The following is a 20,332-nucleotide window of genomic DNA, read 5'->3' as shown; positions in this document are numbered from 1 at the left end:
GAGATGTAAGCATGGGTGTAGGAAGGTCAGAAGAAGGTATGGGGGAGTCCCAGGGAGGCATGCAGGCCTCGGGCTTTGGCTATCCACCCTTTCCTCAGGGCCCAGAGTATCCGATGGGAGGCACGTCGGATTACTCCAGCTTTGCTCCATATCCACCCTACATGCCATATATGCCCTATCCGTCCTTTTATCCACCATATCACATGTATCCACCCCCACCTGTTCATCCAAGTCCAGTACAGCCTGAAGTGAGGGAACCAGTTCCTCCACCACCACCTCCTGAACCAGTAGCCACTGTTGTGGAAGCACAGCAACCCAGTTCTTCAGGGGGAAGTAAGGTGAAGATGACCGAGTACTTAAAGTTGGATGCTCCTAAATTCAATACAGGAGATGATCCCTTTGAGTATCTCAGTGCAGTCAGAATGATAACAAGTGAGTTGGGAGCTGATGACGGTAGAGCCATTGAGATGGCAGGGTTCACTTTAAAGTGCAAGAAAGCTAGAGAATGGTTCAAGAACTATGTGGACCCGAGACTTGAGAGTATGACATGGGAAGAGTTCGCCAACGAATTTGCTGGATGGGCTTTTCCTGACAGTTCCAGGGAACTAAAGGTTGTGGAGTTTGAGCAGTTGCGACAGACGGAGGAGATGAGCGTTGATGACTATACAGATAAGTTCCTGGAATTGTTGCCATATGTCGGTCAGGCATATGATACAGATCAGAAGAAGGCAAAGAGATATGCCACAAGGCTTCATCCCAGGTATTTCTCTTTGATTCTTCATGCGGAGAAGGAAAGTTTCCACTCTATTGTGGATGCTGCTAGAAAGATGGAGGCCAGTGCCATAAGTCAAGGTGTAGTCAAGGCACAGTCTTCTGGTGTTAAACCCGGTTCCTCCTCACAGAGTTCAGCAGGTGCAAGTAAGAAGAGATGGGAGAAATTCAGAGGAAAGAGAGGCAAGTTCTGGAACAGGCTTAAGTCGGGTCTGGGAATGAGTAGTGGCTCCAGTTCTGGCGCAGATTTTCCAGTGTGCAAGAGGTGTGGCAAACAACATAGAGGAGCTTGTCAGTTGGGATCCACAGCCTGCTATAGATGTGGGCAGGAGGGACATTATGCACGGGAATGTCCTCAGGCGACTTTAGTTGCACCATCCCAGCAGATGAGTACGGGCAGTGTAGTACAGCCCGTTGTTTCAGCCATACCACCAAGCAGTAGCAGAGGAAGAGGAAGAGGGGCAGCCTCTTCATCAGGGATGGGTTCCCGAGGTGCAGGTCCGTCAGCCCCAGCACGGATTTTCACCCTGACTCAGCAGGAGGCAGACACGTCGAACACGGTGGTGTCAGGTAATCTCATCATTGGGTGTTCCGAGGTGTATGCTTTAATGGACCCCGGTGCTTCTCACTCTTTCATTTCTTCTAGAGCTGCAGAGAGGTTGGGTCTGATGGTGTCTGAGTTAGAGTGTCCTCTATGGGTCAGTGGACCCAAATGTGATCCATCTTTGGCAGAGTCAGTCTGTCGGTTCAGTCCAGTGTGCATAGAGGGTAGATACCTTCCAGCTGACCTGGTGGTTCTAGAGTTGACAGATTTTGATGTCATTCTAGGGATGGACTGGTTATCTACGTATGATGCTACCCTGAACTGTAGAGACAAAGTAGTCAGTGTTAGAGACCAGGATGGGTCAGAGTGTGTCTTCAGAGGAGACAGGAGAGGGACACCTAGGGGTTTGATATCAGCCCTCCAGGCTCGTAGGATGTTAAGGAAGGGGTGTCAGGGGTTCCTAGCTTATGTGAGAGAGCTAGACAGTCAGGTTAGGGAACCATCCTCAGTACCAGTTGTTAGAGACTTCCCAGATTTGTTTCCTGAAGAGCTTCCAGGACTACCACCTGATAGGGAAATAGAGTTCGAGATTGAGTTGATGCCCAATGCCAGACCGATCTCTATTCCTCCCTACAGGATGGCACCAGCAGAGTTGCGAGAGTTGAAAGAGCAGTTACAGGATTTGGTAGCTAAGGGTTTCATCCGCCCGAGTACCTCACCCTGGGGTGCTCCAGTATTATTTGTCAGAAAGAAGGATGGACCTCTGAGACTTTGTGTCGACTACAGGCAGTTGAACAAAGTCACTATCAAAAACAAGTATCCGTTACCCAGGATCGATGACCTATTCGACCAGCTGGCAGGAGCAGGTTGTTTTTCTAAAATAGATCTGAGATCCGGATACCACCAGTTGAAGATCAGGGAAGGAGATGTATCCAATACTGCTTTCAGAACCAGATATGGGCATTATGAGTTCCTTGTGATGCCGTTCGGGTTGACTAACGCCCCTGCAGCATTCATGGATCTCATGAACAGGGTTTTCAGGGAGTACTTGGATCGTTTTGTGATCGTCTTTATTGATGATATCTTGGTGTACTCCAGGAATGCAGAGGACCATGCCCAGCATCTGCGTCTAGTGCTTCAAACCTTGAGAGAGCATGGCTTGTATGCCAAGTTCTCCAAGTGCGAGTTCTGGCTAAGGAGCATTTCCTTTTTGGGACATGTCGTATCAGAGGAAGGTATAACAGTAGATCCCAAAAAGGTAGAGGCAGTAGCCAATTGGCCTACACCCACTACAGTGACAGAAATCAAGAGTTTTATGGGTTTGGCAGGCTACTATCGGAGGTTTGTTCAGGACTTCTCGAAGATAGCTGTTCCTATGACCAGACTGACCAGAAAGAATCAGAAGTTTGTGTGGTCAGAGGAATGTGAGGAGAGTTTTGCAGAGTTGAAGAGACGGTTGACTTCAGCACCAGTGTTAGCGCTGCCGATCAGTGATGAAGCTTTCACAGTGTTCTGTGATGCATCCCGAGTGGGATTAGGTTGTGTGTTGATGCAGAGGGACAGAGTAATAGCTTATGCTTCTAGACAACTAAAGAAGCACGAGTGCAATTACCCGACACACGATCTGGAGATGGCAGCTGTTATCTTTGCACTTAAGATGTGGAGGCATTACCTCTATGGGGTAAAGTGTGAAATCTATACGGATCATAAGAGCCTGCAGCACATCTTAAGTCAGAGAGAGTTAAACTTGAGGCAGAGACGGTGGGTAGAATTGCTCAGTGATTACGATTGTCAGATCCAGTATCATCCGGGCAAGGCTAATGTTGTAGCTGATGCCTTAAGCCGAAAGTCACTTGGCAGTTTATCCCACATTGCAGTAGAGAGAAGACCGGTGGTGAAGGATTTCTACAAGCTCGTGGAAGAAGGGTTACAGTTGCAGTTATCTGGTACAGGTGCTTTGCTCGCACAGATGAGAGTGACACCAGTGTTTCTAGAGCAAGTGGCTCTGAAACAGCACGAAGACCCCGAGTTAGTGAAGATTGCCAGGACTGTTCAGTCTGGCCACAGTGCAGAGTTCAGATTTGACGGTGAGGGGATTCTTCGGCACGGTAAAAGGTTATGTGTACCAGATGATAGCAGTTTGAAAGCAGCCATTATGAGGGAAGCTCATAATGCGCGGTATAGCATTCACCCGGGAGCCACCAAGATGTATCAAGATCTGAGAAGGGTGTATTGGTGGCCAGCAATGAAGAGAGAAGTAGCACAGTTCGTGTCAGCCTGCGAGACATGTCAAAGGGTGAAGCTAGAGCACCAGAAGCCGGCTGGAATGCTTAACCCACTGCCGATTCCAGAATGGAAATGGGAGAATCTAGCTATGGATTTTGTAGTGGGGTTACCGGCGACGTCTAACAGACTAGACTCCATATGGGTGATTGTGGATAGACTCACTAAATCTGCTCACTTCATTCCAGTCAGGAGTAACTACTCTGTAGACAAGTTGGCGCAGGTGTATGTCGACGAGATAGTAAGGTTGCATGGAGTTCCAGTGTCGATAGTATCAGATCGAGGACCTCAGTTCACCTCCAGGTTTTGGCGGAGTCTGCAGAACGAAATGGGCACAAGGTTGGATTTCAGCACTGCTTTCCATCCACAGACAGACGGTCAGTCAGAGAGGACCATCCAGACCATTGAAGATATGCTGAGAATGTGTGTGTTAGACTTTGGCGGTTCTTGGAGGCAGCATCTACCTCTGGTGGAGTTTGCCTACAACAACAGCCATCATGCTAGCATAGGGATGGCTCCTTATGAAGCTCTGTATGGGAGGAAGTGCCGAACACCTGTTTGCTGGGAAGAGGTAGGAGAGAACACTCTTGCAGGGCCAGAGTTAGTTGAGATAACCAGCAAGTTAGTGCCTATCATCAGAGAGAGGATCAGAACAGCTGTAAGCAGACAGAAAAGCTATGCAGACATCCGTAGGAAGCAGATAGAGTTCCAGGAGGGGGATATGGTATTGCTTAAGGTGTCTCCGATGAAGGGAGTGGTTCGCTTTGGAAGGAAGGGTAAGCTAGCTCCACGGTACATTGGTCCCTTTGAGATCTTGCAGAAGATCGGGCCTGTGTCGTATAAGCTAGATTTACCGGCTTCTATGGAAAGAATTCACCCGGTATTCCATGTTTCTATGTTGAGGAAGTTTGTGTCAGATCCAGAAAAGGTTCTTAGTGAACCTGAGGTGGAAATCTTAAGTGATCTCACCTATGTAGAGCAACCCGTGCGGATCCTTGACACCCAGATCAGAAAGCTGAGAAACAAGGAGATACCAATGGTGAAAGTTCTGTGGAACCACCACAACCTAGAAGAGTGCACTTGGGAGACTCAGGAGTCCATGCTCCAGCAATACCCATATCTGTTTTAAGGTTACGTTTCCCCTTTTCTCTGTGTTTATGTTGTGTTAGGGACATTCGGGGACGAATGTTCTTAAGGGGGGGAGAATGTAATACCCGGCTCGAGTTCGGCATCGGAATTCCTGTAGTCCGGAGGAATCTCGGGTGTCGGAACCCTCGAGAAGGGTAATGCATATGTTTTTCAAGGTCTTTTCACTTGTTTTCATGTTTTGAAGTGTGAAAAGCATTGAGTGTTGAAAGAAAAGCAACAAGGGAGAAATGCAAAGGTTCGGCCGCCGAAGGTCACTTTCGGCCGCCGAACATGGCATGGTTGCGGCTTCACGTTCGGCTGCCGAAGGTGGTCTGGCCAGCCACCTATAAAAGGGCCAAGGGTCGGTGGAAGGAGGTTATTTCTCCTCCACTTGCAGCCAGAGGTGAGTTTCAGCCTCTCCCACGTTGACTTTCATGTTTTCCATGATTTTCATCAAATCTTTCAAGAGTTTTAAGAGTTTTGGTGACTTATGAAGGTTTTGAGCAAAAGAACCAAGTTTTGAAGCTTGGAGCTTTGGAAGAGCTTTTCTTCATATCTCCACGTTAGGATCCTTCATCCTCACGTTGTGTAAGAGGTAAGTGAAGATCCTGAGCTTCTTTGATGCTTTTGAAAGGTTTTATGAAGTTTGTATGGGTAGGATGCATGTTTAGGTTGAGGTGATGTTTTTGGTGATTTGTGGTGTTCAAACATGTTTCAGTGTTATGTGCTATGTTTGTTTGGGGGTTTAGGGTAGTTTTAGACCCCTTTGTGCATATATATGTGTATATGCTAGTTGGGAGTAGTTGATATGCATGTTTGTAGGGTTTTGGGCAAAGTTTGCATGAAACAGAGCAGGGTTCTGTCCTTTGGGCAAAACCAGGTTCGGCCGCCGAACCCCTTGTGGAGGCAGTTTCGGCTGCCAAAGGTTGCCCCCGAAAGCTAGGCTTTCGGTGTAGAAAGAGACTTTCGGCCGCCGAAAGAGGAAGTTCGGCCGCCGAAAGTGTGTGAGTTTCGTCTCTGGAGTGGGGTTTCGGCCGCCGAACCTGCCGCCGAAAGTGCCCTGTCCAGCTTTCTTTTGCATGTTTTATGTGATGGTTTTCGGTTTGTTTAGAGGGGTTTTGGGGAGTTTCTTAGAGATGTTCTTGAGTGAGTTTGGTCCCTCATTTGAGTCCACCTGTGTAGGTACGGACCAGAGGAATCAGGGAAATCAGCAGTGAGTCCAGTGTCAGAACCTGCAGTGTCAGTGCAAAGATAACCAGAGGTGAGTGGAATTTAACTGAATGTAATGTTTTAATCTGAGAACTGAGTATTTTATCATGCTTCATGCATCATGAATATGCTATAGGGTGAGTGCATTAGTGTACACAAAGATGATGCATTGCATTTCTCCTTGTACTTGGCATTGCTCCTTGTACATTGCTTATGTGAGACGGCACGGACTTCGTGAGGATTCATTAGCCCTCAGAGGAAAGACCTGGAACAGCCCTACGGGGACCAGGCACACAAAGACCTGGAACAGCCCTACGGGGACCAGGCACATGGTACTCCGGTACCCCAGATGAGATAGAGGGAGTTTTGATCCGTCCGGCCGAGGTGATGTGATTATGTGTTGCATTCCATGAGAGCATGTTTTATCACCTGGTATTTTATGACTATTCTACTCACTGGGCTATCGTAGCTCATCCCTCTCCCCTAATTCCAGTGGTGCAGGTTCAGAGGTTAGAGAGAACTCAGCAGAGTACAGGAAGAGTATAGAGTGGTGTACTAGCTAGTGTGGACATGTAAATGAACAGAGATAATGTATATGTACAGTGTATAGAATGGTGCTTGACTTATAAGACTTGTAATCCCTTTGTAGAGTCACATGATCAGTTTATGTATGTTTCTTTATTGTTGTATGGTTGTATGGTTATGAGCAAAACCAGGCTTAACATTATGAGTTTGATCCGCCTAGAGCCATGAGGAGCTCTAGTAGGGATTAGTAGAGAACAGAGAGAGTGCATGCACAGGTTAAGCCTTGGAATGAAGAAAAGTTTTATGTTTTTACAGAAAATGTATGATCATGTATGGGATTTCACAGGTATACAGACAGGATAGCAGGCTTACTACGGGTCCCGGCGACCTTAAGTCGATCTGGATCCTAGTGCCGGTGGCAGTTCGGTTTCCGGGCTGTTACACCTTAGAACTCCCGGAAAAACAAAATAAAAACGGCCGGTGAGGATCTTAAAAGACCTCCCGGAGCATGAAGACCGGGATCCCCTAGAACTCCCGGGAAAACAAAGAAGACCGGGATCCCTTAGAACTCCCGGGAAAACAAAACAAAAACGGCCGGCGAAGATCTTAAAAGACCTCCCGGAGCATGAAGACCGGGATCCCCTAGAACTCCCGGGAAAACAAAGAAGACCGGGATCCCTTAGAACTCCTAGAAAAACAAAGAAGACCGGGATCCCTTAGAACTCCTGGGAAAACAAAACAAAAAAGGTCGGTGAAGGTCCTAAGGGCCTCCCAGTGCAAAAATTCCAATATCATATGCAGGGACAACCCATAAAAACACGGCTCCGATCTCACGCGAAAGACGAGTCCCAAGCTACCGATAAAAAATAAGATTCCGACCTCCCGAAGGAGCTCGGGGCACAATAGCCAAAAGCGCCACAGCCCCAAGCCGACCTTAAAAAGTAAGCTCGGTACAACACCAACCTCGCGAATTGACCACTGGCGCTGAACTAGCTAGCCCAGAGAGAGGTCTAAACAGCAAAGAACCCACAAAACGCTCAAGGATAGCAGCTTGGAAAAAGAAAGGTTAAGTCCGACCTCACAAATGAGCTCGGAACACCAAAGCGAAAAAAAAAAAGGCAAAATTCCGAACTCCTAAGCTCGCGAAATAAGCAGCGTCACGGACCATAGGCATAAAAACCTAAGCAAAGAGCAAAGAACCGAGCTCCCAGCTCGGATAGACTCGCAACATGCAACACTCAGGTAGAATAAAGCTAAGTATAGAGGAAATAATAGAGAACCGAGCTCCCTCTATGAAAAGGCCCATAAAGGCAGGAACACATAGGAGGATAAACGAAGGCACAGGACTGTGCTCACAGCTCGAGTCAGTTTGCCATAAACAGACATCCGAACTCATAACCAAGAAGAAAGGTAAAGTCGACTAAAATAAGCCCACGTGATTACAAACAAAGTTTAGGGATTTACCCCCTCACCACTCATGTAATGAAATGTTGAGGAGGTAAAGGGGCAACTTGGGGAGAAACCCAATGGTATGAGCAGAAGAGACCTCAACTTCATCCCCTGACAGGTCAGTACTAAAAGCAAAAAGTCAGCCCTGCTCGTCACCATTAAAAGGTACGTGACCTGACTTCTTATAAGATCGGACATATAGCTAAGAACCGAACTCATGGTTAAAGACTAGTTCAGCTCGGAAAAAGCTTATGAACAAGAATATCTTAGTAAAATAGATAAGTGCATAAGTCAAAAGTTCAGACAATTGATAGAGTTTTGGTCCTGATGGGCTTAAAGGTAAAAAGGAAAAACAATACAGTGGATTCCTTAGAAAAATTATCAAGTACATGGCTTAAACATTTCACCCTTGACAAGCCAGATTGCTTGTAACAGTATAAGTAGCTTTATGAAGTTGAAAAATAGGCAGAACAGTTTAAGTGTGAACAGTGAACAAAAGTAAAATTTCATTAAAAAGTATAGAGAAATTTACAATCTAATCATCCAAAATTGGTGGAGGAAAGATCGTCCTCAGAGGACTCACATGCTTAGGGGCATCACCCTCAGATACACTAGCGTCTATATTATCCCTTACACTGTCTACACTATCTGTGTTTACATTGTCTACATTGCTGGCCACGGGAGGTCTGGCCTCCTCTCGATCAGACTCCCCAGCACCTACAAAAGGAACAATCTCCAGCCCTAAAGGTCCAGCACCTCCCTCTCCTAATTCTACACCTTCCTTTTGAGGCTCGATGTCGCCCCCCTCAGGTTCGGGGACTCCCACATCCTCCGTATCCAGCTCGGACTTTGCCTCAGAAGGCCCAACTGCAGTAAGAGAAGTCCCTTTGGGCAAAGGCATATCGTCCTCCCCGTAGATCACATCCTTACCATCGGAATCCTCCTCTTTGGCTCGAAGTACAGTCAAGGGGATGGATGGATTATGTCTAGCCTCCCTTAAACCTCGGTTGAAGCCAGAGACGAACATGCGGAGACCTTTATACCATATGGCTTCTTTCATCTCATTCGAAGCTTTATATTCTGTAAGTCGTCTCTCGCAGGCCTCAGCTATCTCGGCTCTTAGCTCAGAAGAATTCTTGTAATCTTGGAGGTAAGCTTCACTGGCCTGCTGGATCTCCTTCTTCAGCTCGGGGGACTCCTTATACTCCTTCAAATGCTTCTCAACCTCCAGCTGGACCTTATCCTCGGCTAATTTGGCCTCTTCAGACAGGGCTGAGCATCTCATCTCTAGGGTTTTGACTTGTTGGCAGAGTTGCTGATTCTGAAGTTTAGACTCCTCTGCTGCCAAAGTCAAGCCCTTAATGCTATCGGCCTGCTTACTCAGCTCCTGCTTCAGGACCACAACCCGAGCTACAGCTTCACTCTTTTGAGCCAGCACAGCATCTAATTTTACTTTCAGCTGCTCATACTGGCGCTGAACTTCCTCCTTCTGGCTCACGGCCTCGTCCCTTTCGCGCAGAGCATCCACGGTGGAGGACAGCTGCTTCAGAACTTCTCCACAACGAACCTCTGCCGCAGCTGCCCTCTCGTCAGACTCTTGGAGAACCCTCCGGATGTGAGACAATTATGCTTCTAGGGACTGGGCATGCTTTCGCACCTCAGATGTCTCCTCCTCTGCCTTCTTACGGGCCTCCTTGGCTGCGTATAAATCGAACTGGAGGGACCTATAGTCCTCTTAGACCGCAGCGAGATTGTCCCGGGCATCGCTGGACGCGGATAAATTCTCCTCAAGACGTGCTTCCTCGATCCGACTGTCCACCGAGTCCCTGAGGGCACGATCCCGGGCATCCATCTCCATGAATATGCCAGTAGCCTAGTAAACAAGAAGACAAGCAAAGCTGAGAGGTAGAGAAAAGTAGAAACGAATTAAGAGTAGAAAAGAACCAAACAGAACTCACCATCAAAAGCATCTCCCTGGTAGTGTTTCCTAGCTGCTCTCTAGACCGAGCTCGGAAGGCCACCTGCTCTTGAGTAGAGCTGGCCAGATGACCAGAAAGAGCCAGCAGGCGAGGATCCGAAGCCTAAGTGACTCCACCGAACATTCGTTCTCGGATTATTTCAGCAACCACGGTCGCTGAAGTCTGATGGGTGATGTCCTCGGCATTCAAGATATCGTTATTTGAAGCAGAAAGCAGGGGCACCACTGCAGTTTTCTCCTTCTCGAGGGGAGGCAATGCAGGGGCAGCACGCTTAGAACCCTGAGATTTCTTGGGAACGGGGGCAGGAGCATCAGATGAAAGGGGGCGCTTCTTTCCGACCTCCTCAGTAACCCCTGCAGGAGTAGCCAAAGACTCCTTCTGGAGGGGTATCCCCTCAGTCGATCTGGACTCAGTTGTCTTCACCAGGATATCCCTAATAACAAGGGCATCCTCATCAGTGGCTCCTTGACCGTCATCCTCTACGGAGATGACCTCCCGGTCACTTGCAGGAGCCTTGTTAGTGGTTGGGAAGACCTCAACTCCTCCTTCAGAGATTTTCTTTGAAGGCAAAGATAAATCAGTCCTCTTCAGTTCGACGCCCTCGGCCGATCTAGCCGTATCCGAATGAGCTTTCTTCACTTCCTCTACAGAGGCCAGCCGAGATCTGGAGGTTGGAGAAGACTGGGGAATTGAGCTCGATCCACCACGACTAGATGGTCTGGAAGACCTGGCACCCCCGGAGCTCGGTTTGGAAGCTCGACCAGAGGGCAGAGCTGGGGTCTTATTCATCGTCCTAATGGAAATAGTCTTAGCTACCTCCTGGGTGGCCTCTTTCACCGACAGCCCGGCTCGAAGAGCATCCAGAGCCGCATTCATGCTCTCACGGGATAACACGAGGTTCTTGGGGGGCTTGATCTGTTCCATCTTCACGTCGGAAGCTGCAAAAATGCAAAATTAATACAGAACAAAACAATTTACCACAAAGATTATCCAAACAAAATAACACAACTGAGTGGAGTAAAATACCCGCTTCACTAATATCATGAAGATTAGACACAAACATGCATTTCTCAACATCATATTTCTTTTCAATAGAGGTCAGCCAAAAAAATCCAACTTGTTCGGTAAGACTCAGCTGGGGCGGGTCATTGCAGTTCAGTGCAACTTCTTCCCAGGAGAGCTCTAGATCCCAGACTAGCCCGGACTCCTTCCTGAGCTCCACTACGACAAAGCCCTCCATCCAGCCTTTTATCAAATCCTTATGACCCGAAAAGATCGAGAGCCCTCCTCGAGGAGAAAAATAATAAAAACAGTGGCTTGCCCTGACTAAACGGAAGAAGAAGACAAACAAAGGCACCGTGGGCGTGATCCCCCGGCTTAGACACACGGACTCAAAAGAGGACATAAACATAATGGAGTTGGGGACTAGCATCCGAGGAGTTATACTGAAGTACCGGAAGACCTCCGTAAAGAAAGGAGAAAAAGGGAAAGTTAAGCCAAACTCCCTTTGTTTAGCAAAAAAGACCAGGCTCAGGTCCCGTTGGGGATCGATCAGGTCAGAAGGAGGAGGATCGGGAAGAACAATCCTTTCATTTGGATAAGGGGCACGGATACGAAAAAGGGGGGTATCTAAATACTCCCGAGAAAAGAAATTTTTCAGAATGGACGGGGTGATATTAGACTCAACGTTAAGAACGTCAGGAAGCTTTGGTTTCCCCATAGAATTACAAAGAAAAGAGTGTACCTTGGAAACGGCTGAGGAAGAAGGACGATGTAGGTAAATCGCAGAGAAGACAGAAGAGAGAGCAAAGGTTGCAAGAAGGCAGAAAGAATTTGAAATGCAAAACAGTAATGAGGGGAAAAGTCGCTCTGCAAGATTTTGTCCTGGAGCGGCGCGGTCATTATTACTCTCGATATTTACCCCCTCGTCAGTCGCCTAATAACTGACGAGAGGGTAAAGGGGCAATTGATGACCGCTGGGCTCATCACTCCCCGGTCGAGGGTCCAGCCCACGATGCGGGCCCATCATCCTGAAGCCCTCAGACCTCACGACTCGCACTAAGTCCAGCTCCCTCTCTCCAAGGCCAGCCCGACCCTTCCAACTGGACCAGCCGATCCTCGATGGGCTCGGCCCGTACCTCATCCTCTGGCCCGACCCGGAACCAGGAAGTAGATCTGCATGTCCCTCGTGTGGATCCACCCGCATGCGCGTCCTGAAAGAATCAGAGGCCGTTACGCATGGAGCAGAGATCTGATTCCCTCGTACGTCCGTATCAACGTAGCAGAGACAGGTGGACCAATGATATACGTTCTGTTAGCATGTCACTAGCAGACAAAAGGAAACATATAAAAGGAGAAATACTCTCCTCTAGTTCTAAACTTTTTCTAGTTTTACAGAACCTTTTGTAAAACCCTATTTCTCTGAATATCAGATTATCAAATTATATTCATGAAATTCAAATACAATTAATAAATGTATAAAACCATATTTTTAATTTATTACGGTATCAGCATAATTTCAATATGGTTTTATTCGATTATTTATGAATAATTAAAAATAAATAAAAAATAGTAAATGTAAATTTGGGTCTTACATTTGTAAATATTTTTCAATTTCAGTTGAATTTGATATGATTGTGCAATTCAGTTCGAGCTTCAAAAACATGAACATTCCCAAATTTCAAGAAATTATAAAAACAGTTATCAGGTTTAAAAATAAGTTAAAACTACTAAAAAGTAATTAATAAAATAGTTTTTAAAACGAAAAACTTATAAGTAATTATAAAAGTGAACGGAGCACTAACCAAAATTTATCATTTTAAATTTAATAAATCAATTTAATTAATCTATGTAAAAATATAAATATTTATTATAATTTGTTTTGTAATAAATAATTTAAATAAATTCTTATAAAATTATTTATAATTTTAATTTTATTTAAATGAATATTTTTTAGACAATTTGGGCGGAAGGAGTTGAAGGCATTAATTGCATTTTAAACAAACCCCAATAATGCAATTGACTGAACGAACAAATGCATTGGTCTAAGAGAAACTTCTCCCTTAATTTAGCCATCAACTAGTATGTATTCACATGTAATTTTCGTAATAATTAAAGAACTAATTTATATTAATTATTATTAATTAGCTTAATTTTCAATCTCATACCATAAGGTAATAAAACTCAGCCATTGACTTCATAATATTAGAATCATCCATGAACTCACCTTTAACTCAATCTGAGAGAGCAAGCAACCTTATATAAACACCCCACTAATCCACCATCTTCATAGCTAATCACTCTCTCTTTAGTTCCTACTTAGCTTTCTTGAGCTATTGATTGAGGAAATGGGTTTGACGCATACTCATCTGCTTATATTTTTACTCATTGTTTGTGCATCCGTATTTAGAGATGGAGTTTCTGCGACCGGTGTAAGCTCTAGTTCTTGTACAAGTACTCCTCGGTCTCCTAGAAGGATTACTGTTGGTGGCTCTGCACGTTGGACCTTTGGCTTTAACTACTCCACTTGGGCTTTTAATAGGAATCCCTTCTACGTCAATGATACTCTAGGTAAGTCTTTAAACTCTAATCTCTAACGTGGTTTTATAGATGAACTAAAAAAAACTTGGATTGCAGTGTTTAATTATGAGCCACCTAGCGAGAAAAATATACATCCACACAGTGTCTACTTGCTGCCCGACTTGGAGAGTTTCGTGAACTGTAACCTAACTAACGGTGTGAAGATTGCAAATGAGACACAAGGGACCGGTAAAGGTTTCAGGTTTGTGTTAAAGAAGTGGAAGCCTTACTACTTTTCTTGCGGTGCAAGTGATGGCTACCATTGTCGTTTCGGTGGGATGAAGTTCTTTGTGCTGCCACTTCGCCGTCGGAACTACTGATCAGAGAACAGTACGCCAGGGAAGATGCATTGCAGCTTATAGGGCATTATTCCATGTTTGTCCTGAATTTGTTGCTTTTTTTAAGAGAAAAGCAAGAATAATTTATCAAAAATAAAAGCAGTACTGGCGGAAGCTAAACTTTTTTTATTATATAGTAACATGTTGTTTTGAGTTTAATTTTGAAATTGTTCTCTTAATATTTTTAATTGCATATAATTATAAACTAAGTTTAAAATTAAAATCTAAAATTTAAAATTTTGTTACCATTTAAAATTTATGTACACACACCAAACTATTTATTAATGATCTAAATTTTAAGGTCCGAGAAATTTAACATGAAATTCAAATTATAATTAGATAACTTAAATTTTTTTTTTTGAACTGGAGATAACTTAAAATTTTAAATTCAATTTTAAATGGCATTTAATGTTCACAAAATTTTGATTTTAGATCATGATTTTAAATGAAGCTATAATTGTATCCAATTAAGATGGTTTACACAAAAAATATTAAAATTAAATGTTTGAATTTTTATTTAATTTTTTCAATTTTACCATATAATCAGAATTTTATTTTTAAGGTAAATTATATTTTAGTCTCTGAATTATACCATAATCACCTTATCAGTTTCTATATTTTTAAAATCAAATATTTAAATTTTTATATTTCCATTTCATTCAAATAGACGATCCCTTTATTTTATCTGTTAGTTCAAGAATAAATGATTGGTCAAATCTCTGAAAATTATTTTTTCTTTCTACAATATCCTTATTACACCATATAATATATGTAAAAGAAATATATCAGTCCTTAGATTTAATTTTTATTTTAATACATGAATTTAGAAATTAATCTATTTTAATATATAAAAAATTAAAAAATTTAAGTATTTATAATTACTTAAATTTTATATTAAAAAATTTGTGAAATATCAGCCAATCAAAAAATTCTAAATTATTTTGTTTTTGTGTATAAAAAGAAAATAGTTAATGTTATATATTTAGTTTTATTTTATACTAAAAAAATTTAAAATGGTAAAAATTTTGAGAAAAATGTAAATTTTAAATTTAAGAACTGATTTGTTTTAATACATAAAATTGAAAATTTTAAATATTTATAATTATTTGAATTTTATATCTAAAAAATTTGAGAAGTGACAATAAATCAGAAAATTTCAAATTATTTTGTATTTGTGTATAAAAAAATGAGTTAATAATTTATATTTAATTTAATTTGGTATCAAGGAAATTGAAAATAGTGTAACTTTCGAGAAAATTGTAGATTTTGAATTTAATGACTATCAATTTTAATACGTAAAAATTAAAATGCTTAGATATAAAACAGTATATTTTAAATTTAGGGACTAATCTATTTCTTTTATATATGTTATATGGTGCAATAAGGATATTGTGAGAAGAAAAAATAATTTTTAGAGATTTGACCTGTTATCTATCTTTAAACTAATGAAAAAATGGATGGAGAGACTATTATTTGGACAAAATAAAAATAAAAGAGTTTAAATGTACGATTTTAAAAATATAGAGACTGACACGTTAATTATGGTATAATTTAAGGACTAAAATATAATTTATCTTTTTTATAGCCATGAATTTTTTGCTAAACTATAAAAAAAATAAATTTTTATTATTTTGTTAATTATAGTCAATTATTTTATTTTTTTCAATTTTAATCTAATTTTAAAGATTTATATTATTTTTAGCCACTAAACAAAATTAAAAATTGGAGTCGTTGATATAATTATTGATATGACATTAATATTATAATTTAGGATATTAAATAAAAAAATTAAAATATTTATGATAATTTATATTTATATTCAATATTTTAAATGTAAATAGAATATTAATTTTTTTATTATAATTATAATCAATAAAATTAAATTAAATTTATATAAATTAACAATAAATTATAATATCGTCTTTAAAATTTTATTTGAATAATAAAATAGATTTTAAATACACATTTTTATTACAAAAATATTATTTTTTATTAATCTCATTACTAATTCTTTATTTTCACTTTTATATAATATTATAAATATTAATAAAATTTAAAATATAAAAAATAAAATTTTATAATTAAAAATATATAATATTTCATTTTATTTAAAATATTATTAATAGGAAGTAAAAAAATTTTAAATATAAAAAACACACATAATTTATAATATTAAATATAAATATTTATGATAAAATATATTATTTATATATGAGGTTTTATATAATAAAAATTTATAATAAATATTTATTTAATATAATATATTTAATATTACATGTAATAAATATAAAATATATTTAATTTTAATATAAAATTTAAATAAAAAGATTATATATTTTATTAATAATATAAAACTCTAAGGACTATGTTGTAATTAACCGTTAACTTATATAAATTTAATTTAGTCCTTTTAGCTATAATTATAATAAATTAAAAAAAATTGATTTTATTATTTAAAATTTAAAATATTAAATTTAATATCCCTATAATTTAATGTTTAGTTACTGATGTGGTATGAAATTTAATAATAGAAAAAATCCAAATCATTTTAATTTTTATCAATTATAATTCATTTTTAAAATTTTGTTCCTTTTACGGCAAATTAATTAATTATATTATAAATTTTTGTTAGTTATAATCTTTTATGTATTAAAATTTTGAAAATTATATGCCTATCAAAATTAAATTATTTTTTTTATTTTGATAATTATTAATTATTTTCCTCTAAAATATGGTTTCATAAAATTGAAACAATACAATATCTTTATAGTGTAATTGGAAATAGAAAACCGTATTTATTAAAAAAATAGATACATAATAGTGAATACTAGGGGTGAGTTCAAATCGAAAAAACTGATCGAACTGAATCGATTTAAAAATTTGGTTCAATTTTTTATACATTTTGATTCGATTCGGTTTTTAATTTCAAAAATTTTGGTTATTTCGGTTCGGTTCGGTTTTGATAAAAAAAAACCGAAAAAACCGAACCAAACCGATTAGTGATAATAATATGTTTTTTCAATAATATAGAGAAATTAAATCATATTAATATTGAAATATTTTAATTAAATTTTAAAATACTAAAAATAAAGTGTAAAAAATAAAAAAATTATTAAAAATCGAAACCGATCAAACCGAACCGAATCGAACCGAATCAGACCGGTTCGGTTCGGTTCGGTTTCTGATCAAAATCGGTTCGGTTCGGTTTTTATAAACACTAAAATTTTAATTTTCAATTTATTCGGTTAGATTCGATTTTGAACCGAACCGACCGAATGATCACCCCTAATAAATACAATAATAATAAATATGCTAAGTATATCGTCTCAAATATTATGTTAATATCAAAATATTATATTTAATATTTTTAATTTTTTACAATTATAATTACCTTTTAAAATAAATTTTGTCAATTTTAAATTAGTATTAATATAATGTCATATGTTATTTATTTACTTTTTAAATATTTAATTATTTTTTAAATTTTATTTAATTAAATATATAAATTTTTATATTTAATTTGATAATTTATATTAGAAATTAATTATAATTATAATAAATTTGAAATTTGAAATTTTATTATTTAAAATTTAAAAATTTAATTACAATTGTAATTAAAGATAAAATTGTGGACTTTTATAGCAGATGGTTTTTTTTTTTTTTTTTTAAGTTAAGAGAAATATTTACAAGACAAGAAAGTTCTGAGGTGCGGTCCAGTGGGCCGCTTCTCGGACACGGTCCTATTTCTTTAACAACAGAAAAGCTGAAGACGTCAGGATCTGGCTCGAAAATCCCAGAAAACGCAAGGAAAGAAATGAGCGTGTTTGGGGGAGACAGTTGGGCGAGAGAAGCACAATACAGAAAGCGAAGGGTCGATGATCTAGTCGTACAAGGCCTTGACGGGTCTTCTTACATGAAGCTCTCCAATGGCAAATACGCATGTCTTGTCTGTCCTCACAATCCCGTTCTTGATTCCTCTCTCATGCTCTCTGTAAGCATACTGCGAACTTGCCCTTCTCAATCCTCTTCTTCCCTTTTAATTAAGATTTAATTTCAATCTTTTTTCTGTGAAAACCCAAATGGGATATATAGAACTTGCTGAATTCTGAACCCTTTTGTGTATTATGGAGTTTTTAATGATACTTAGTAGTTGAAAATCTTCAGCAGTTGGATCACTATCTCAAAATTTTGTGTGCAATTTTCTAGAAAAGGGGGTTATTTCACTCTGTTTTAATGTTCAGTTGTCTATTTCTGTGCAGTTGTCTGGGGTTCTTCTGGCTGGGCTAACTAGGCTTTTCTGTTTGGGTGGAAGGTTTCTTTCCGTAAAAATTAGTTTTCAGAAAAGTTTTGTTTTTGCAGATGCATAGCAAGGGATCACGCCATCTTGCTGCAGAGTCCAGGCTGAAGGAAGGAGAATCTCTGAGAAAATATGAGATAAATAGGAGATTGGCATTAGCAGACTCTCCTGTTGGCTTTGCTCATTCCACTAGTTTGAACAAAAAAGTTAGATTAGCCGGTGTTAGTAAACCATTAATTGAACGGACAAGCAAGGCTGCTTCTGAAGTACTATGCAATAAAGATCCCAAACAGAATTCTGGAAATCAAAACTGTGATGTGAAATTGAGCAGGGGACAGGTTACTAATGTGGCAACTATTTCATGTCCTTTAGTTGAAGCATCTGGTGAGTTGTTGATACAACATCAACTAGATTTCCGAAAGCATAGGGAGCGAGAACTCAAGTTTATAGAAGCAGGTTGGAAGCGAGATTGTCATGGAAAATGGTTCAAGGATGAAAATGTAAAGTGCTTCTTTCATATTCTTCATTCAACTTTTTTACCTACCTTGCTCTATTTAGTTGCTGCTTGTGTATCATTGCTTTTGCTGTAGGTTGGAAATACTGAGGTGAGGCCTCTTTTGTTTCAAAATGCTTCCTTAGTGGGAAGTAAGCTTATTTCTTATGAGTATGATATAAATATATATGTTATACAAATTGACTTCCTAGCAAATAAGTATGCTCTTAAGTTATAAAAGACAGTGAGTACATAATATAATTTAAAATGTAATAAGTTTAAGGACAACTTAGTAAATTGTATTGCACTATAATTAGAGAAGTGCAGCTTATCAAATTCCTCCTAGGTAAATTATTTCCCTGCTCAGTTGCTGGTCTCTGTTGTGTGTGCCCATAAATGCCCCTGGCAGCATAGGTCTTCTGGTGGCTGCACGGCCAGAGCCAAATTAGGCCCTCTGCCAATCTTCAGCCTGGTGCTGTATCATGGCCTTTGTTGTTAGGAGCTGGATCATGACCTTTAGTAGCCATTTTAATAGCTTGTTCTGGTTCTGTAATGGGCCTGAATCCCTTCTTCCTGCAATGAATCCATTATCTTTTGACCAAAAAAAAACAAAACTACTTCCTGAACTTGAGGGAAGTAGAATGACCTACTTTTGGAGAAGTTGGTTTGATAAAGCAAATCAAGCTGAGATTTTTTGCATTTCCCAAGATGTTCTAGTTCCTTAGCTACTCACTCCAACCAAACAAAGACCAAAGCCAATTTGACCGTTATGCTTGAGAAATATGTTAGTTTTTATCAAACAATTCAAATGGATGAAACCTTTTGCTTAAATGTTTAATTAGTGTTCTAATGCAGCTTTCTTCTTTTTCATTTTTTTTTTCTTTTTTTGCTTTCTTTTTTATTTGCAGGTTGACTTTGACTCTGATGAAGAAGATCCAAATGTGTGTCTTGGTTAAGTGAATTTCAAAAAAAGGAGGATTTTCTTGGAAGACTCTTGATAGATATTTAATATCTCAAGATCATTGACCATGGATTTGATTTGATGGGAAAGTGAAGCTCATAGTGTTTGCTCTCTTTGGTTTTTCCAATAACCATAGATAAAGCAACTTTCTTCTTTCTTGATGGTATTGGATGATTGAAGGTGGATGGGTTGATCTACATTCCCAATCAAGGAGTGGACCAAGTAGATTGGATTTTTAAGGAGTGGCTTCATGTAGATCTATGGTTGATAAGGTCAGATGCTTAGATGCTCAATTGTTAACAATTTTAAAAAATTGAAGTATGTTTGAGAGCTGAATTAGACATGTGCATTGTATCCATCACAGTTAGCAAATATGTGCATTCTTCAAAGTTTCTGAGAATCTCCTTTGACAAATTGTTGTGCTGATGAGGCTCAGAAAAACTGTGGCCTTTTTGGTTCTAATATCATTAAATCTAAAGTCAGGATCTTATGTTACTGTCGGGTTACAATTGAGGAAGGAGTAGTCTACTTCATGGCCCATCTAAAAGCAACAATCTCCCAACAACTGACTAGTGCTTCCATGAAAATCGTCCATGAAATTTGACAACTGAAGTAGAAGCCTACAACCACAAAATCAGCCTAACTAGGTGGATATCTAAACAACCATATGATATTTCTGCAACGGGAATAAAGAATAATCCATTTGCCTCATTAAGAGGGCACCATGTTCTTACTAACCAGCTTTTAACTCATTGATACTGAAATCATTTTTAGAC

At 39.5% G+C, this 20,332-nt stretch overlaps 2 protein-coding genes across 2 annotated transcripts; both read left to right on the top strand.

The window, feature by feature from the left end:
- The first annotated feature begins 13,148 nt into the window (after positions 1-13,148).
- LOC110602729 (mavicyanin) lies at positions 13,149-13,937 on the top strand. Its single transcript, XM_021740324.2, has 2 exons — positions 13,149-13,458; positions 13,525-13,937. The coding sequence occupies exons 1-2, from the start codon at positions 13,236-13,238 to the stop codon at positions 13,785-13,787; spliced, it is 486 nt and encodes a 161-aa protein (XP_021596016.1). The 5' UTR covers positions 13,149-13,235; the 3' UTR covers positions 13,788-13,937.
- Positions 13,938-17,575: 3,638 nt separating this feature from the next.
- LOC110601075 (sodium channel modifier 1) lies at positions 17,576-20,051 on the top strand. Its single transcript, XM_021738083.2, has 3 exons — positions 17,576-17,796; positions 18,165-18,602; positions 19,504-20,051. The coding sequence occupies exons 1-3, from the start codon at positions 17,620-17,622 to the stop codon at positions 19,549-19,551; spliced, it is 663 nt and encodes a 220-aa protein (XP_021593775.1). The 5' UTR covers positions 17,576-17,619; the 3' UTR covers positions 19,552-20,051.
- Positions 20,052-20,332: the final 281 nt, after the last annotated feature.

This window comes from Manihot esculenta, chromosome 15, assembly GCF_001659605.2.
Source record: "Manihot esculenta cultivar AM560-2 chromosome 15, M.esculenta_v8, whole genome shotgun sequence".
NCBI lineage: Eukaryota > Viridiplantae > Streptophyta > Magnoliopsida > Malpighiales > Euphorbiaceae > Manihot > Manihot esculenta.
Note: the sequence above shows the minus strand (reverse complement) of the source record. Positions and strands in the feature narration are given on the sequence as shown.